The 16398-nt window shown below is 42.3% G+C and overlaps 1 protein-coding gene across 8 annotated transcripts in view; it reads left to right on the forward strand.

Moving 5' to 3' along the window:
* FHOD3 (formin homology 2 domain containing 3) overlaps nucleotides 1-16398 on the forward strand; it is a 1290292-nt gene that overhangs the window by 795004 nt on the left and 478890 nt on the right. For all 8 annotated transcript variants that reach the window (XM_029589835.1, XM_029589836.1, XM_029589837.1 and 5 more), the window contains exon 6: nucleotides 11797-11891. In XM_029589835.1, the coding sequence (XP_029445695.1) occupies nucleotides 11797-11891 (95 nt within the window). The remainder of the gene's footprint in view (nucleotides 1-11796; nucleotides 11892-16398) is intronic.

The raw sequence follows: 16398 nt of genomic DNA on the forward strand, positions 1-16398 counted from the left end.
CTAATTTGCATATAATGTTCCTTTATTTGCATGCAGGCACATGCAAATTTTAACCTATACACAAAGCATCATTTTGCACATCTTTAGCAGGTACATGAGGACAGTGGTTCCCATCCTAGGGCCCGTGGTTCCCTAGGGATCCGCAAAACCATCACAATTGGTCTGCCAGAAGGAAGGCAACCAAAGTGAAACTGCTGAGAAATAGAGTAGGCTGACATCACCTTTGAGGAGCTCTGAACTAAGGCGCCTTTGCCTGATCCCATGCTGAGGAGAGGAAGATAGCAGCATCAAGAAGCCCAAACTGGCATGGAGAGGAGGCGAGGAAGAGTGTGGCTGGTTGCCACCATAATGTCTGAATTTGCGCTGAGAAGAGGAGGGGAAGCACACTGCCACCTGCACCTTCAACAGCCGCTGCTCCACATAGCCAGAGGCAGCAGCAAGGAAGGTGATGACCTTGAGGAGCATTTCTGACCACTGCTACATTCTCTGATTGTCCTACTGGCCTAACTGTGAGGGTAAAAGAGCTGCATGAATGGAGTATTATGGCCATGGTGCAGATCGGAGGGAAAAAGGGTAGAAAGGAAAGGGCCATAGAGGGATCGACACTCAGAAAGGGACAGAGAAAGGTCACAGGGAGGAGAGGGCCAAAGAGAAAGCGTAGGAGAGAAAGCACTTGAAAAGGGTCTTAAGAGGGAAAAGGGCAGGAGGGAGTATTATAACATGCTTGGCACCTTATGGGGTGCCTTAAATATGCTGTTGCAACCTAATGTTTTACAGAGATGCTTGTATTTATATGAGAGCCTTGAAAATGCCACTGTGACCAGTTGTGCTGAGATGCTTATATTCTTTCCTAATTATTCCTATGTTGATTTTACTGAGATGTATTGTATTCTTAGTCCTCTTGTTGACTTCTTTCAACTTTAGTCCTGTTTCACATTTTATCTAGTTTAGTCCTGACGTTGAAAACACTAACTGTTGATATGATGGGGGAAAGCCGACTGTCGCTCAGAAGCACATTGTTCAGAATAATGTATCTTTGAAGCTTACTAACAAAACAGGGATGTTAGCGCATCCCAGCAGAGAGGTTGCAATAAATGCTAAAATAACTCGGGTGCCTTTAAGTAAAGAGCAGACAGTGCAGAAAGATTCCAAATTACCCTTGTCAATTGATAAGCAGGTTGTTAATACAAACAAAATACATTCTTTGAAATGTCTGTAAACAAATGCTAGAAGTCTAAAAAAAACTTAGGATGGGAGAGTTAGAATTCATAGCACTGAATGAAGAGGTAGATACAGTTGTTATCTCAGAGACCTGGTGGAATAAGGTTAACCACTGTGTTACCAGGGTACAAATTATATCACAATGATAAGATGGATCAAATTGGTGGAGGGGTGGCACTATATGTTAAAGACAGCATAGAGTCAAACAGAATAAAAGTTTTACAGGAAACAAAAGCCACTGTAGAATCTTTATGGATAGAAATTCCATGTGTGAAGAGGAATAGAATAACAGTGAGGATATACTACTATCTACCTGGCCAGAATGAAATACTAACAGAAATTAGGGAAGCTAACAAAATTAGCAACACAGTAACAATGGGTGATTTCAATTACCCCAGTATTGACTGGGTAAATGTTACAACAGGACATGCTAAAGAAGTAAGGTTTCTAGTTGAAATAAATGACTGCTTCATGGAGCAGCTGTTACCTAAACCAATATGGGGGGACCTAATTTAGACCTAACCCTTAGTGGAACACATGATTTGGTGAAAGAGGTAATGGTGTTAAGGCCACTTGGCAATAGTGATCACAACATAAAATTAACTTGATAACTGAAGGGAGGATAATAAGGAAATCTACTGTGACAACATTTAACTTTCAAAAGCAAGATTTTAATAAAATGAGAACAATTGTTAGGGAAAAAACTGAAAGGAGCAGCTGCAAAAGTCAAGAGTTTATAACAGGCATGGAGATTGTTTAAAAATACCATCTTGGAAGCCCAGACAAAATGCATTCCATGCATTAAAAAAGGTGGAAGGAAGGCCAATTGACTGCTGGTATGGTTAAAAGGTATGGTGAGTGAGGCTATTCTAGCCAAAAAATATCTTTCAAAAAATGGAAAGGGGATCTGAATGAAGAAAACAGGAAACAGCATAAACACTGACTAGTTAGATGCAGAACATTGATAAGGAAGGCAAAGACAGAATTTGAAAAGAAGTATGATGTGGAAGCAAAAATTCATAATAAAAGCTTTTCAGGTTCATTCGAAGCAAAAAGCCTGCGAGCGAGTCTGTTGGATCATGAAATGGTCTTGGGGTAAAAGGGGTGCTAAGGGAAGTCAAGGACATAGCAGAGATTTTAAATGAATTATTTGCTTTGTTCTTTACTGAGGAAGATGTAAAGCAGATACCCATGCCAGAAATGATGTTTAAAGGTGATGATTCAGAAGAACTGAAACAAATTTCAGTGAACCTGGAAGATGTACTAGGGCAAATTGACAAACTAAAGAGTAGAAAGACACCTGGACCAGATCATATACATCCCAAAGTACTGAAAGAACTGAAAAATGAAGTTGGAGACCAAATGTTAGAAATCTGTAAACTATCATTAAAATCAGCTATGTACCTGAAAATTGGAGGGTGACCAATGGAACACCAGTTTTAAAAAAGGGTTCCAGGGAAGATATGGAAAACTGCAGACTAGTGCCAGGAGAAATGGTTGAAACAATTCTAAAGAAGAAAATGCTGAACATATAAATAGACATAGTTTATTGGGATAAAATCAACATGGATTAAGCCAAGGGAAGTCTTGCCTCACCAATTTGCTAAGTTTTTTGAAGGCACGAATAAAAACGTGGATAAAGTTGAGCTAGTTGATATAGTGTATCTGGATTTTCAGAAAACATATGACAAAGTACATCATGAGAGACTCGAGGAAATAAAAAAATCATGGGATAGGAGGCAATGTTCTATTGCAGATTAAAAACTGGTTAAAAGATAGAAAACAGAGAATAAGTCTTAATGGTCAGTTTTCTCAATAGCGAAAGGTGAATATTGGAGTGCCCCAAGAATTTGTACTGCTGCTTTTTAATATATTTATAAATGGCCTAGAGATGGGAACAATGAGTGAGGTGATCAAATTTGATGATGATATAAAATTATTCAAAGGATTGTGTGATATTGCAAATGACCTTGCAAGACTGGGAGGCTGGGAATCCAAATGGCAGATGACAATTGGAGTAGATTTTCAAAAGTTACACGCACGCGTCCATAAGAACATAAGAACATAAGAAATTGCCATGCTGGGTCAGACCAAGGGTCCATCAAGCCCAGCATCCTGTTTCCAACAGAGGCCAAAAACCAGGCCACAATAACCTGGCAATTACCCAAACACTAAGAAGAACCCATGCTACTGATGCAATTAATAGCAGTGGCTATTCCCTAGTATAATTGATTAATAGCCATTAATGGACTTCTCCTCCAAGAGGCATGCTACCTGGCGTGCCACATGGACGCGCAATTTTATAACATGCACGTGCATGTTATAAAATGCCGGGTTGGCACGTGCAAGGGGGTAGAGTATTGCAAGTATGCGTGGCGACGCATCAGGGCCTTCCCCAGTTCCTTCCCAGTCCACTCCAATTAAGAAGCGGACTGGGAGGGAACCACCCAATCATCTAGCCTAACCTCCCTTCCCCTTCCCCATCCTACCCTCCCTCTATCCCTATCCTAGCCCCCCATTTCATTAACTCATGTTAATGAAATGGAGCAGAAGCAAGTTGCGCGCACCGGCACCCTGCCCGCGCACGATCCCCCAGCACAGCAGCAAATGGCCACTGTGCCGGTTGCATCTAGCCCCGCCTCACCCTGCCCCACCCCCGGACCACCCCTTTCACTAACCCCAGTACTTACACACGTCCCAGGGGCTTACGCGCATAAGTGTTTTAAAATCTGGCCCTTAATGTGGAGAAGTGCAAAGTGATGCATGTAAGGAAGAGCAACCCAAATTATAGCTACACAATGCAAAGATCCACATTGGACATCTCTACCCAGGAAAACGATCTAGGCATCATCATTTTTATTTTATTTTATTTAAATTCTTTTACTATACCGATACTCAAGACGCGGTCTTATTGTACCGGCAGTTGTCACAAAAGAAAACAGAATGCTAGGAATTAATAGGAAAGTAATGAAGAATAAAACAGAGAATATCATAATGTTTTTGAAATACTCAATGGTGCGACTGTATCTTAAGTATTGTGTGCATTTCTGGTCACCACATCTCAAAAAATGATATGGCAGGATTAGAAAAGGTACATAAAATGGCGATGATAAAAGGGATGGAACAATTCCCCTATGTGGAAAGGCAAGGGATCTATACCTTGGAGAAGAGATGGCTGAGGAGAGATATGATAGAGGTCTATAAAATAATGAGGGGGGGGGACGACAGGTAGACGCAAATTAATTGTTTACTCTTTCAAAAAGTACAAACACTGGAGGACATTAATTGAAGTTATTAGGTGATACACTTAAGACAACTTGGAGAAAATATTTTTTTACTCAATGCATAATTAAACTCTGGAATTCACTGCCGAAGGACATGTTGAAAGCTGTTAGTGTAGCTGGGTTTAAAAAAGATTTGGACAAGTTCCTGGAAGAAAAGTTCATAAACCATTTTTAAGGTGGACTTGGGGGAAATCCATTGCTTTTCCCTTGGATAAGCAGCATGGAATCTATCTACTTTTTGATATCCTTCCAAATTCTTGTGACCTGGATTGGCTACTGTTGGAAACAGGATATTGGGCTTGATGGACTTTTATTGTTACCCAGTATGACAAATCTTATGTTCTAAGTTTAGTTCATAATGAATTTTCCTTCAAACTAGAGCTATTAGATCTACTTCAGACTGTGTTATCTTTTGAAAATGTTGTACTCTGCCTTGGATGAATTTCTTATTCGAAAAGATGGGTAATAAACCCAAATAAATTAAAAAAGAAAACACTTGAGATAGGGCCATGGGGAGAGGAAGGGAGTGATAGGACCAGGGAAAGGGGCCACAAGGGAAGAAAGACAAAAAACAAGACACTTAGAAAAGCTATGGAGGAGGGAAGGGGCCATGGGGAGGTGGAGCACTCAGAAAGCGGCTATGCACGAGGGAGGAAAGCGCTGTCAGGAGCACTCAGGAAGGGGCCTTGAGGGGGAGTACAAGGAAAGAGGACACAGGAGGGAGAAGACAGAATGGAAACTATTAGAAAAGGGACCATTTGTTGGGCCAAGCAAGATAAGAGGGAAGGCATGGGAAAGGGAAAGATCACAGCGTGAGTACTCAGGAAGAGGTCACATGAGGAAGGCAGGAGGCACAGAACCAGAGAAGGGACTGCAGGGAGTAAATAGCAGGAGGGAAAGCACTCAGGAAGAGTCCATAGGAGAAGGAATGCAGAGCAGGAAGGGAGATACTTGGGAAAAAGTTATGGTAGAGGTGGGGAATAGCACTCATGAAGAGACCATAAAGGGAGGGCAAGAGGGAGAGCACAGTTTGTATCCGAAACCACTCCTTATTTAATATTGATGTGGCCAGAATCCCCCAGTCAACCACTATAAGCCCTTACAGGTCGATTTTCAAAGGCCTGCACGTGTAAAAAGCTTGTGGGGCTCAAAGCAACTCCTAGACTCCAGGCTCATCAGTGGCCATTTTTTAAATAGAGCCAGCCACCCCATCAAGTAATAGGGGCATAGGCCAGACCCGGCCTGCTGGCACCATGTTTCAAAATGGCCTCCGACAGGCCTGAAGCCTAGGGGGTGCTCCAGGCCCCACTGGACCTCCAGGCCTGGAATTGAAAGTCTGATGGAGGTCCAGAGAGTTGAATAGGGTGGGGGATACCAGCATCCGGGCTATAATTTTTGGCATGATGGAGAGGGGTAGGGGTGGGGCGGGGCCTGGATTGGCCTTAAAAATATTTTAATTTTTAGCGGGTAGATTTTCAAACAGCGCGATTTGGCGTACTTTTGTTGGCGCATCAGGCGCAAACAAAAGTACGCTGGATTTTAGTAGATACGCGCGTATCCGCTAAAATCCTGGATCGGCGCGCGCAAGGCTACCGATTCCGTATAGCCGGCGCGCCGAGCCGTGCATCCTACCTCCGTTCCCTCCGAGGCCGCTCCGAAATCGGAGCGGCCTCGGAGGGAACTTTCTTTTGCCCTCCCCTCACCTTCCCCTCCCTTCCCCTACCTAACCCACCCCCCCCCGGCCCTGTCTAAACCCCCCCTTACCTTTGTTGGGGGATTTATGCCTCCTGGAGGGAGACGTAAATCCCTGCGCACCAGCGGGCCGCTAGCGCGCCGGGACGCGACCTGGGGGCGGGTCCGGAGGGTGCGGCCACGCCCCCGGACCGCCCCGGGCCGTAACCACGCCCCCGGACCCACTCCCGAAACGCTACGTCCCGCCCCGAAAACGCCGCACGGATCGGGCCCGCCCCCCGACACGCCCCCCTCGGAAAACCCCGGGACTTACGCGAGTCCCGGGGCTCTGCGCGTGCCGGTAGGCCTATGTAAAATAGGCGCACCGGCTCGCAGGGCCCTGCTCACGTAAATCCGGGCAGATTTACGCGAGCAGGGCTCTTAAAATCCGCCCCTATATGGTTTACTATGACTGCCTGTAGTGGCAGTGGAGATGAAGGGGTGGGACAGGGGTTTATAGAGACCCCCCCCCCCCCCCCGGGGTTTTTTATTGACTTGCTGGGCATGACTCTGAGTTATCTGCCTCTTTAAGCAATGGTGCCCTCACAGTCCCAGGGCTGCCATTGCTTGTTCTATGGGGAAAATACTTTGGCTTAGAGAATGTGCTCATTAGATTATATGCCCTCTGAGACAGGGAACTTAATACTGTACATGACTGTAACTCACCTGAAGTGTGGATTTGGAAAGGTTAGTAATTAAATGTAAACTTCAAACATGTACACTGCTACCATGGACATGCTGTGCCTGCAGGCTTTTAACATGGACTAGCAAAATTTATTGCATAGCCTGGTAACTGACATTTACCGTGCATGGTAAATTTGTAGAGGGTGATTTTTAAAGGGACTTTTGCAGATAAAGTATTAGTTTAGAAAATTGCACGACAAATTCACTAATAAAATTATACATATACTCACACTGTGGGCTGAATTTTCAAAGAGTTCCGTGCATACAAATTAGCATATACATGCGGAAGTAGCTTGTACTCGCATAATTGCTATTTTATAAACACCAAAAGTATGCACATACTTTGGGTTTTGTGCATACATATATGCTGGGAATTCTGGGATGGGGCCAACAGTTACACTAATAAGTTGCTATTTTATAAGAGACTTATGTGGGTACATTTGGCAACTTACTCGCGTAATATTACACCTGCTAATTATCTTACATAAGTGATATTGGTTTTGTTTATTGTTTACTGTTGGCTGGGTGGAAGGTTTAGGTGAACTGGGGAGAACTGAGGCTGAAGAACCAGGAAGGTCTTGATGACCTAAAGAAGGCAAACTGGTGGAGGAATTTGAAAACTGGTAATTTCAGTTACGCATGCCCGTTTTACAATATATAATCTCATTGTATACAATTTAAAAAAAATCACAACAAACCATAATGAAAAATTTGCCTTACAAACTACATTCGGGGAGAGATCACAAAAAAATTAAATAACAAAAGAAAGGCCATTTATCTCTTTGAACCTAATACATTTCTTAAGGATTAGCATTAATGCCAGGAGAGGAATAACCTATTTAAGAAAACATTATCCAACTGGGAGGAATCATTGAAAATATATCTATTTCCTTGAAATGTAAGCATACATTTACAAGGAAATTTCCATGAAAATGTTGAACCTATATTTAAGACTGTTTCCTTTCCAAAACATCTTACAATGCATTTGAGTATGCCTATCAATATTTGGAAAGAAAAGTTTAAGTATCAGTTGCTTATTGGATTTTTTGAGGAAGTCAGCTAAAAGAGTGACTCTATCCTCAATAGCAAAACTAGAATCCTCTAGGAAATGAGTAAGATCCAATATGTTTTCTCCGAAACCAGTTTCCAAAGACGCAGAAGAAACAGCTTTATTAGAAGTCAAGTAATAAGCCTTAACTACTAAAGCAATAGTTTCCTTTGGAATTCCCAGGAGATCCACAAAGAATCTCCCAAGCATCTCCAAGGAGACAAAATAGAGTATCTAGGAAAATTCAGAAATCTTAAATTGTACCTTTTAACATGGTTTCCCAAATTTTTCAATCGTCTATGAAAATGTGAGTTCTCTCTCATAATAGCAGAGTTATACTCAGACACAACTAACAATTTATTTTCTAAGGAGAGGGATTTCTCTGTCAATTCTTGAATCTTCTGAGAATGCTCATTAAGTTGCACAGTCATATTTCCCATGGATCCCAACATAGAGTCAATTCTGGAAGATAAGATAGCCTCTAACCTCACAATGGTTAATTTCTCCAGTTGGCTCAAAGGTATTGAGGAACTAACACTACAGAATGAGACACACTGCCTTGAATTGGAGAGGGGGGCGGGAGTAATTCCAATTACATTCTCCTCTTCCAATGTACCAATCTGGGTTAAGGTCCTGGCCTGTGGAGGGACTGGTCCATTGGGACTGAGTGAGATCATGGCCTCCTGTAGAATGGAGGACATTACTCCAAGTTCAACAGCACACAAACTTCTTTGGCTCAGAAACTAGAAAGTCTCAAGTGGAAACTGAGAAAGAGGGGATGTGGAGAAACTAGATGGAAAGGTCCTCACATTTCCTTTCCTCTTTTTCCCCATCAAGGTCGAGATTTACCAAGAAAACGTGCTGGGGTCCTGGCTGCAAATCTGTTCCAAGGGGTGCGCTGACGACAGCACGCCACAATGCACCAGCTTTTCGAGGTGCTTCCTTCTGATGTCAAAGGGAAGATCTTAGGAACAGCCTGAGGCAGGGACAGAAGATGTCAGCAAGCAGGCAGTGACCTCCAGCACTCTCTCTCCCCTGCACATACTTTTTGATTTCAAAAGTATGGGGTCAATTTTTAAAAGACCGCACGCGCGGTTCCTGGCATGTGCACATGGCTGTGCGCACATGTGCGCTGGATTTTAAAATATGTGCATGCATGTGTGGGCCCACGACTCGCGCACAAAGGGGGGGGGGGGAGATTTTATAAGCTATGTGTGGCAACGCAATCGTGCCTCCCCCAGTTCCCTCCCAGTCCGCTCCATTTAAGGAGTGGACTGAGAGGGAACTTTTCTACCCCTACCCTTCATCCCCTCTCCTCCCTGCCCCCTAAACCTAACCTAACTAACCCCAATTTTTTTAAATTTTACCACTTACTGTTCCTTTGGAGCAGATGTAATTTACATGTGCCGGCTGGCTGCTGGTGTACTCTTCCCTGGGACAGTGGCTAATAGCGTGTGGCCGGGCCCTTTAGAAAATGAGCACGGTCTACGCAGGGCCCGGCCACATGCGTAACCACCAGTATTTGCATGTGCGGGCCTTTGAAAATTTGGCCTTATGCACCTAATTCTTGCAGCAAATGTTCAAACACTGAATAGGTATAATTGTGTGTGTGTGTGTTATTTTTCTGGGATAATTTTCAAAGCGAACTTATGTATGCAAGTCTACTTTGAAAATGTGTGTCTTATGTGCATATTTCCTGGCTAATTTATGTGCAATGTTACAAAATTACTCTCTGAATGAGTTGCTCATTAAAAACTTTTTTGTGTGTTTTATCACATAGGCATCTATATTTGATAATGGGACAGGAAACCAGTATCCCTCCTAAGTCATTTGTGTTTGTTTCAAAGTATTTCATTATTTTCCTTTTAAATGTTTTATATTTTTGGGTAGTTTTGAAGCTGCATTTTAGTACCCTGATTATAAGGTCATTGATGCAGTCCTCTGGCCTGGAACAAAATTCTCCCTCCAAGTATTACCTTGCTGGTGTTTGTGATATGTTATCTAATGTCTGTGAAAGTTTGCTCTTGTCTTTTAACTCCTAACCCATTTTACTAATGTAGCATCCCTCCTCCTATTTTCTGCACTGGATAATGTAGACTACATTAATAGATGATGAATGTGATTCCGTTATGCTGAAATTTTTTCCTATATATTTTTTCCTGTGATTTATATTGGCACAGTTTGCAGCATGGTATCTTGCAGCACATTTTCTATTTTGTATTTCTGTTTCTAGTTTGTTTCTTGCTGGGTTTTACTTCAGTTTAGGAGGATGCCAGATAGGTAGTAGGGGCAGGAAATAGTTCTTTCAGTGATTCAACCACTAATACCAGTTGCTGTAGATCTTTTATAGTTTGTTTTCTTGATTTTGTAGTTCTTGTTTATTTATTACTGTACTGGCTTAGGCCTGGATTCACCATTCTTTTGCAGAACGGTGATTCCTGCGAAAACGGGGAGTGGGGGGCAAAGGGGGGCGGGCCTGCGAAAGCCCGCAGCCTTCGCACCACTATGGTGCACCAGCTGCCGGCTTTCGCACCAAATAGCAACACCATAAAAGGTGTAGTTATTCGGCATGCTACTGCCAATGATAATGTTAGTAACATTATCGCCGCCAGCAAAAACACCGCCGACTCCGCCCCACCCCGCCCGACTCCTCCCCTCCCCCTAATTTGCATCATCGCATGTGAAAAGGCCTGTTTCGCATGCGATAAGGGTTTAGAAAATAACCTCCTTAGTGATTTTCCCATGTGCGTATTTTCTTTCATTATTTTTAAGTAAAGTTACAGATGATCTTAGGGTTACTGGATTTTTGTTTGCATATACAACACTTCTATTCATTTGCAATCATACTTCATATGCAATAGTATTTTGTGAACTGTTCATGACAGAGCAAACCATGGCAGAGAATGGAAGTTGAGTGCAATTGGAAATTTAACTTTGAATGCTGGCCCATTTTAGATAACAGCACAAAGTTCAATTGATATAGTATTAATTAGAAACTGGTCAAGAAATTGCAAACTCTGGTCATGATCTCAAATCCCACCCAAAATGTGGACATTTATCAGTGGGAGGAATTTATTGGATCACAACTGTAGATTGAATTATTAAGATCTCAGGAACTAGGGGAGGAGAGAAATGGCAGTTACTGCCAAATATATCAGGGATTTAATCATTTCTCCCTTTCTTTTCTGGGACCTTACTATGATTTACAATGTGAGACATTTAATCCTATCTGCCAGAAAATATCAGGATTTTAGATTATCTGTAGCTCTGTTTAGGTGCTATAGTTCATAGTAAAGCAGATTTATTGCATATCAGCCATCCAATAATGCACACACTACTAAACCACAGAGAACAAACCTGGTTTCAGACTTTACCGATGTTGAAAACAAAGAAAAAATCCAGAAGGTTAATGATTAATCATATAATGTAAAAACTCATAAACAAGTCTTAGTACACTAAAATAAAGATTAAATCATTTCATGACAGAGTCGTTAACCAACAATTTGTTCCACCAATCAGATCATCATTATAAGGATCTAGTTAGTAGACCAAAACATTGGTTAATGGGTATGTAATAAATGTATTTAATTTTTACTGTAGAGTGCTCAGAGTTGTGATATAGAATCAAATTTCTCATGGATATAAAAATAAAAAAACACTAAAGCATAGTATGTTGATAATGGGTGCATAAAACAAAAATTTGGATACAAATAACTTAATTGTAATTTGCTTTTATTACCTATTTGAAATATTTTATTTAACACATCTTGAACTTAAGATGTCACCTAGTTATCCTGTAATTCAATATATCTTTTATATTTTTCATAGCTTTGGGACAGATAATGCTGTATGTGGATGGGATGAATGGCGTCATAAACCATAATGAAACCATCCAATGGCTCTACACTCTTATTGGGTCAAAGGTAAGTCAAATCTAGATTCTTTGTTTCACATGATTCATGCTGTTTCTGTTATTATCCTTTGCTCCATGAAATACATGGGGAGGGCACTTCTCAGCTCCCCTTTCCCTGACAGAGAATACAGGCCTGTGGGTATTTTGTATCTGTGAGCCTACAGCTAATTTTCAAAGGGAAACTCTCCATGGAGTTTCCCTTTTGAAAATATTTTGCTCAGCAGGGACTGCGGGTACACGTGTACCTGCAGAGTTTGCTCATGCAAAGTCTCCATTGGGCAGTACATGCGGGAAATTAAAATTAATTCCCCATGTGTACTTCGCTGGGATGGATCTGGCTCCACCCCTGACACTGTCCTTTTTACCATCCTAGTAAAAAGTATGGGGCAGATTTAAAAAAAATACGCGCACACCCGGCACAAACAAGAGTACGCCGGATTTTAATAGATACTCGCGTAGCCACTTGTATCTTTTAAAATCCGGGGTCGGCACGGACAAGGGGGTGAACATTTGTGCACCTTGCGCACACCGAGCCCTGCGCACGCTGCCCATTCCTTCCACCTCCCCCCCTACCTTTATTATAAAAGTTACGTCTGCCCGAGGCAGGCGTAACTTGCGCGCGCCAGCCAGTCGCCGGCGTGCGATTCCCCGGCCTGGGAGCAGTTTCGGAGGCCTCGGGCATGTCCCCAAAACGCCCCTGGGCCGGAACCACACTCATGACCCCGCCCCCAGATGACACGCTGCCACGACATGCCCCCGGCACGCCCCCTAAAGGAAAGCCCCGGGACTTACGCGCGTCCTGGGGCTTGCGCGCGCCTCCGAGCCTATTCGACATAGGCTCGGCGCATGCAGGGGGAGCTTGGGGCAGGTTTTCGGGCCATACAAGCGTATCTTATGCGCGTATCCCTTTGAAAATCTGCCCCTATATGTTCTGTAGACAACACATGTACAATTCCCTGCACTGGGTGGGGAGGGGATTTAATTTTGAAGGGGTCTTTCTCCATGGGTAAACACCTTTTGAACTATAGAGAATCCCTTTGAAAATTGTCCCAGCAATATTCATAAACTTACTTTTGTGGAAATGTATTGAAAAACACGAAAGGAAGGGACAAGCCAGTCAGATGAGCAGTCATCCAAATGGAAGAGAAAATTACCTAGCCTGTTAAAATAGGAATTAAGATAGTTTTTCCAGTATAAAAGGGAAAACCAAAATAAAATAAGGAATGATGAAGATAAAAAGAGAAAATGGGGTTAATGAGAAATGGGACCAGCATAAGGAATACATCTTCAAATTGTTTTGCTTAGTTTACACAGAAGAAGAAGAAAGAGATATGCGACAAGCAGGAAACCTGGACATAAATAATTGTGAACTGCTTGCAGATCCATGTACAGAGGAGGAAATATGGATCTATGACAAATGAGAATAGATAAGGCAATGTGTGACCTGAGGGGGTGCACACCTGAACAGTTACTGTGGGAGCTCAAGGAAGTGCCGGCTGCACAGTTCTATTTAACTTTTCATTGGAAATAGGGAGAGTATCAAAGTGACAGGAAGAGAGAAGATGTAGTCGCGCTACACAGAAGTGGGAACAGGGAGGGGACAGGTAATTACAGACTTGTCAATCTTACTTCGATAGTGTGCAACGTTTTGGAAATGCCACTAAAGAAAAGGATCATGCAGTACCTTGAATTAAGTTGATTAGAGGACTTTAGACCAGGGCTTTCCAACCCTCTCCCGGCGGCATACTTAATTAGTCAAGTTTACAGGACATCCATAAGGAATATGTATGAGTTACATTTGCATACATTTGGGACCCAGAGTATGCAAATCTATTTCATGCATATTCATTGTGTCAATCTGAAAACCCGACTGGCTGGGTGTGCCTCGAGGAGAGAGTTGGGGAAACGCTGCTTTAGATGACATGGTTTCATAGGGTAGAAGAGAGAGGGGAGATCTTGTTCAACAAATCACGTTCTCTGATATGGTGACCAAAGCAGTAGATCCGGGTTGTGCCTATTTGTACTTTTATGAGAACTTTGATATAACTTCACACAGAAGACTGGTAAGAAAATTAGCGAGTACTGGAGTAGGGCAGGACATTGTTTTCTTGAACAATTTTTTATTAAGAAGTGAATATTTTGTGAGCTGGTGAATGGGAAAGTTAGTTGGATAATTTTACGTGGATATTCAGTGGAACATGCTGAGATAAGTGTTCCGCTGAATATACTTGGGTAAAGTTAGCCAGATATCTTTAGAACAGATTTTTCCTTTAACTTTAGTCAGGTAATGGTGAATATCAGTGTTTACTAATAAAATTTAAATAAACTCCTGGATTACCTCCATCATCACCTCTTTTTGTCCAGCTACATTTTTGTGCAGGTAATAAGTTACCTGGCAAAATTTACAGATAGTGGGGAGAAATATTCAAATCTCAAGTTTTGTCTGGGTAACTCAAAAAGTTATCCAGAAAAACCCTTTGAATATTGACTTCTAAAGACAGAATAGAGGTTAAGTAGAAGAGGGATTAATGAAATACTAAAGAAAATGTTTTGGGTTTAAAAAATTTATTTTACTTTTTTGTTTATGTTTTATATGTTGTTTATCAGTAATTGTACATCACTTTGATAGATTATTGGACCTAATTGTAGTCTATAAGAATTTTTAAATAAATAAATAAATCAATCAATTAATTAATTAATATCTTTTAACACAAACATATATACAAAGTTATGGAGAGTTAATTAAAACTTGTAATAGTCTCCTGTCCAAATGGTTTTGGGCATTAACAGCTGCCTTGTAGTAGTGTTAAAATTAAAATCATAAAGTGTAATTTTCAAAGGAAAGTGTAAATGTAAATGTAACATACTCTCATACCAATTTTCAAAAGCCCATTTACCCATGTTAAATGCACTTATAGCAGGTAAAACCTAGTGACAACTTAATGACATATACAGTAGCAATTTTGACGACAAACTCGAGGCAGACGGAAGTTTGAAACATGGATGCCATGTTGGGATTTAAAGTTATAGTGAATTTTTCAGATTAACGCTGTGATTTCAAGATTATACATTGCCTAAGAGAAGACACAAGGGTCACTATTTTCACAAGAGTGAGAGTACTGTATTTTAACATTGATATAAAAATCTGAAATCTATGGGGCGGATTTTAAAAGGGTTACGCCCGTATATTACGCACGTAACTGCGAGTACCCACTCCTGCGCGTGCCGAGCCTATTTTGCACAGGCCCAGCCCCGGGACGCTTGTACATCCCGGGGCTTGAAAAAAGGGGTGGGGAGTGGGTGGGGCGGGCGGTCCAGGGGTGGGGCAGGGGCGGGACAGAGGTCTCCGGCACAGCGGCCATGCCGGGGGATCACATGGCGGCACTCGGCCGGCGCTCGCAACCTATGCCTGCCCGGATGCAGGCGCAACTTATGGAACAAAGGTTAGTGGGGGGTTTAGGTAGTGCTGGGGGGTGGGTTAGGTAGGGGAAGGGAGGGGAAGGTAGAGGGGCAGAAGGAAAGTATCCTCTGAGGCCACTCTGATTTCGGAGCAGCCTTGGAGGGAACAGGGAAAGCCATCAGGGCTCCCCTAGGGCTCGGCGCGCGCAAGGTGCACAAATGTGCACTCCCTTGCATGTGCCGACCCTGGATTTTATAACATGTGCGTGGCTGCACGCGCATGTTATAAAATAGGGCATAGATTTGTGCGCTCCGGGTTGCGCGCACAAATCTACGCCCGCGCGTAGGTTTTAAAATCTGCCCCTATGAGTATAAAGGAATAGACTGGTACAAGACTGAAAGAATCAAGGTCAGTATTAATTGGTTCTAGATATGATAGTCTCTTTCTCCTTTTAGTAATAAAAGTTATGACTGCATGACACATTAAGGAAAAAGTAGGTTATATTTAGTAAGTAACCAAACTGGGACAAACCTCAGGAGAATTTGTGACAGATTCAGAGGGCAGTAGTAAGGTTTGGAATAAGGAGTGGTAGGGTAAAAAAATGGAGGTGGAGCTTGGGTCTTGTTTCTTGGTTAAGTATGAAAACATCTCGTATACCTGGAATAGTAGAGGGTCAAAAAGGGGAAGAGAAAAAGCCAACTTCCATGGAGCAGCATTACGGCAGAGTTCAGTTCCCAGGGAGAAGCAACAAGTTTGACAGAATAGAGCAGTGGTAGGGCTTTGTTTTGCCCTTGGATATAGTTTAGGGTAGGTCACCAAGCATGAGTAGCAGGAAAACTCTCCCCAGCTAACAGGAAAAAGAATAAGGAACATTCTCCTGCAGGCAGTCAAGCTTCTATGACTAACTCCTTTAGCATAAAAGGCAACAAATAGTGATGACCAGAGTAATATAGGCAGGAGTTGGCAGAACTAGGTGGATCATATAATCATATCCTGTTGATTTTCACTGTGTTACTATGTTCTGACAGTAATACTGCATTAAAGCACTTCCCATCCTAATGTGTTTATTAAGACAAAATAAGAAAGGAATTGATGCAATGAAATACATTCAGCCACT

This window comes from Rhinatrema bivittatum, chromosome 2, assembly GCF_901001135.1.
Source record: "Rhinatrema bivittatum chromosome 2, aRhiBiv1.1, whole genome shotgun sequence".
Taxonomy (NCBI): Eukaryota; Metazoa; Chordata; class Amphibia; order Gymnophiona; family Rhinatrematidae; genus Rhinatrema; species Rhinatrema bivittatum.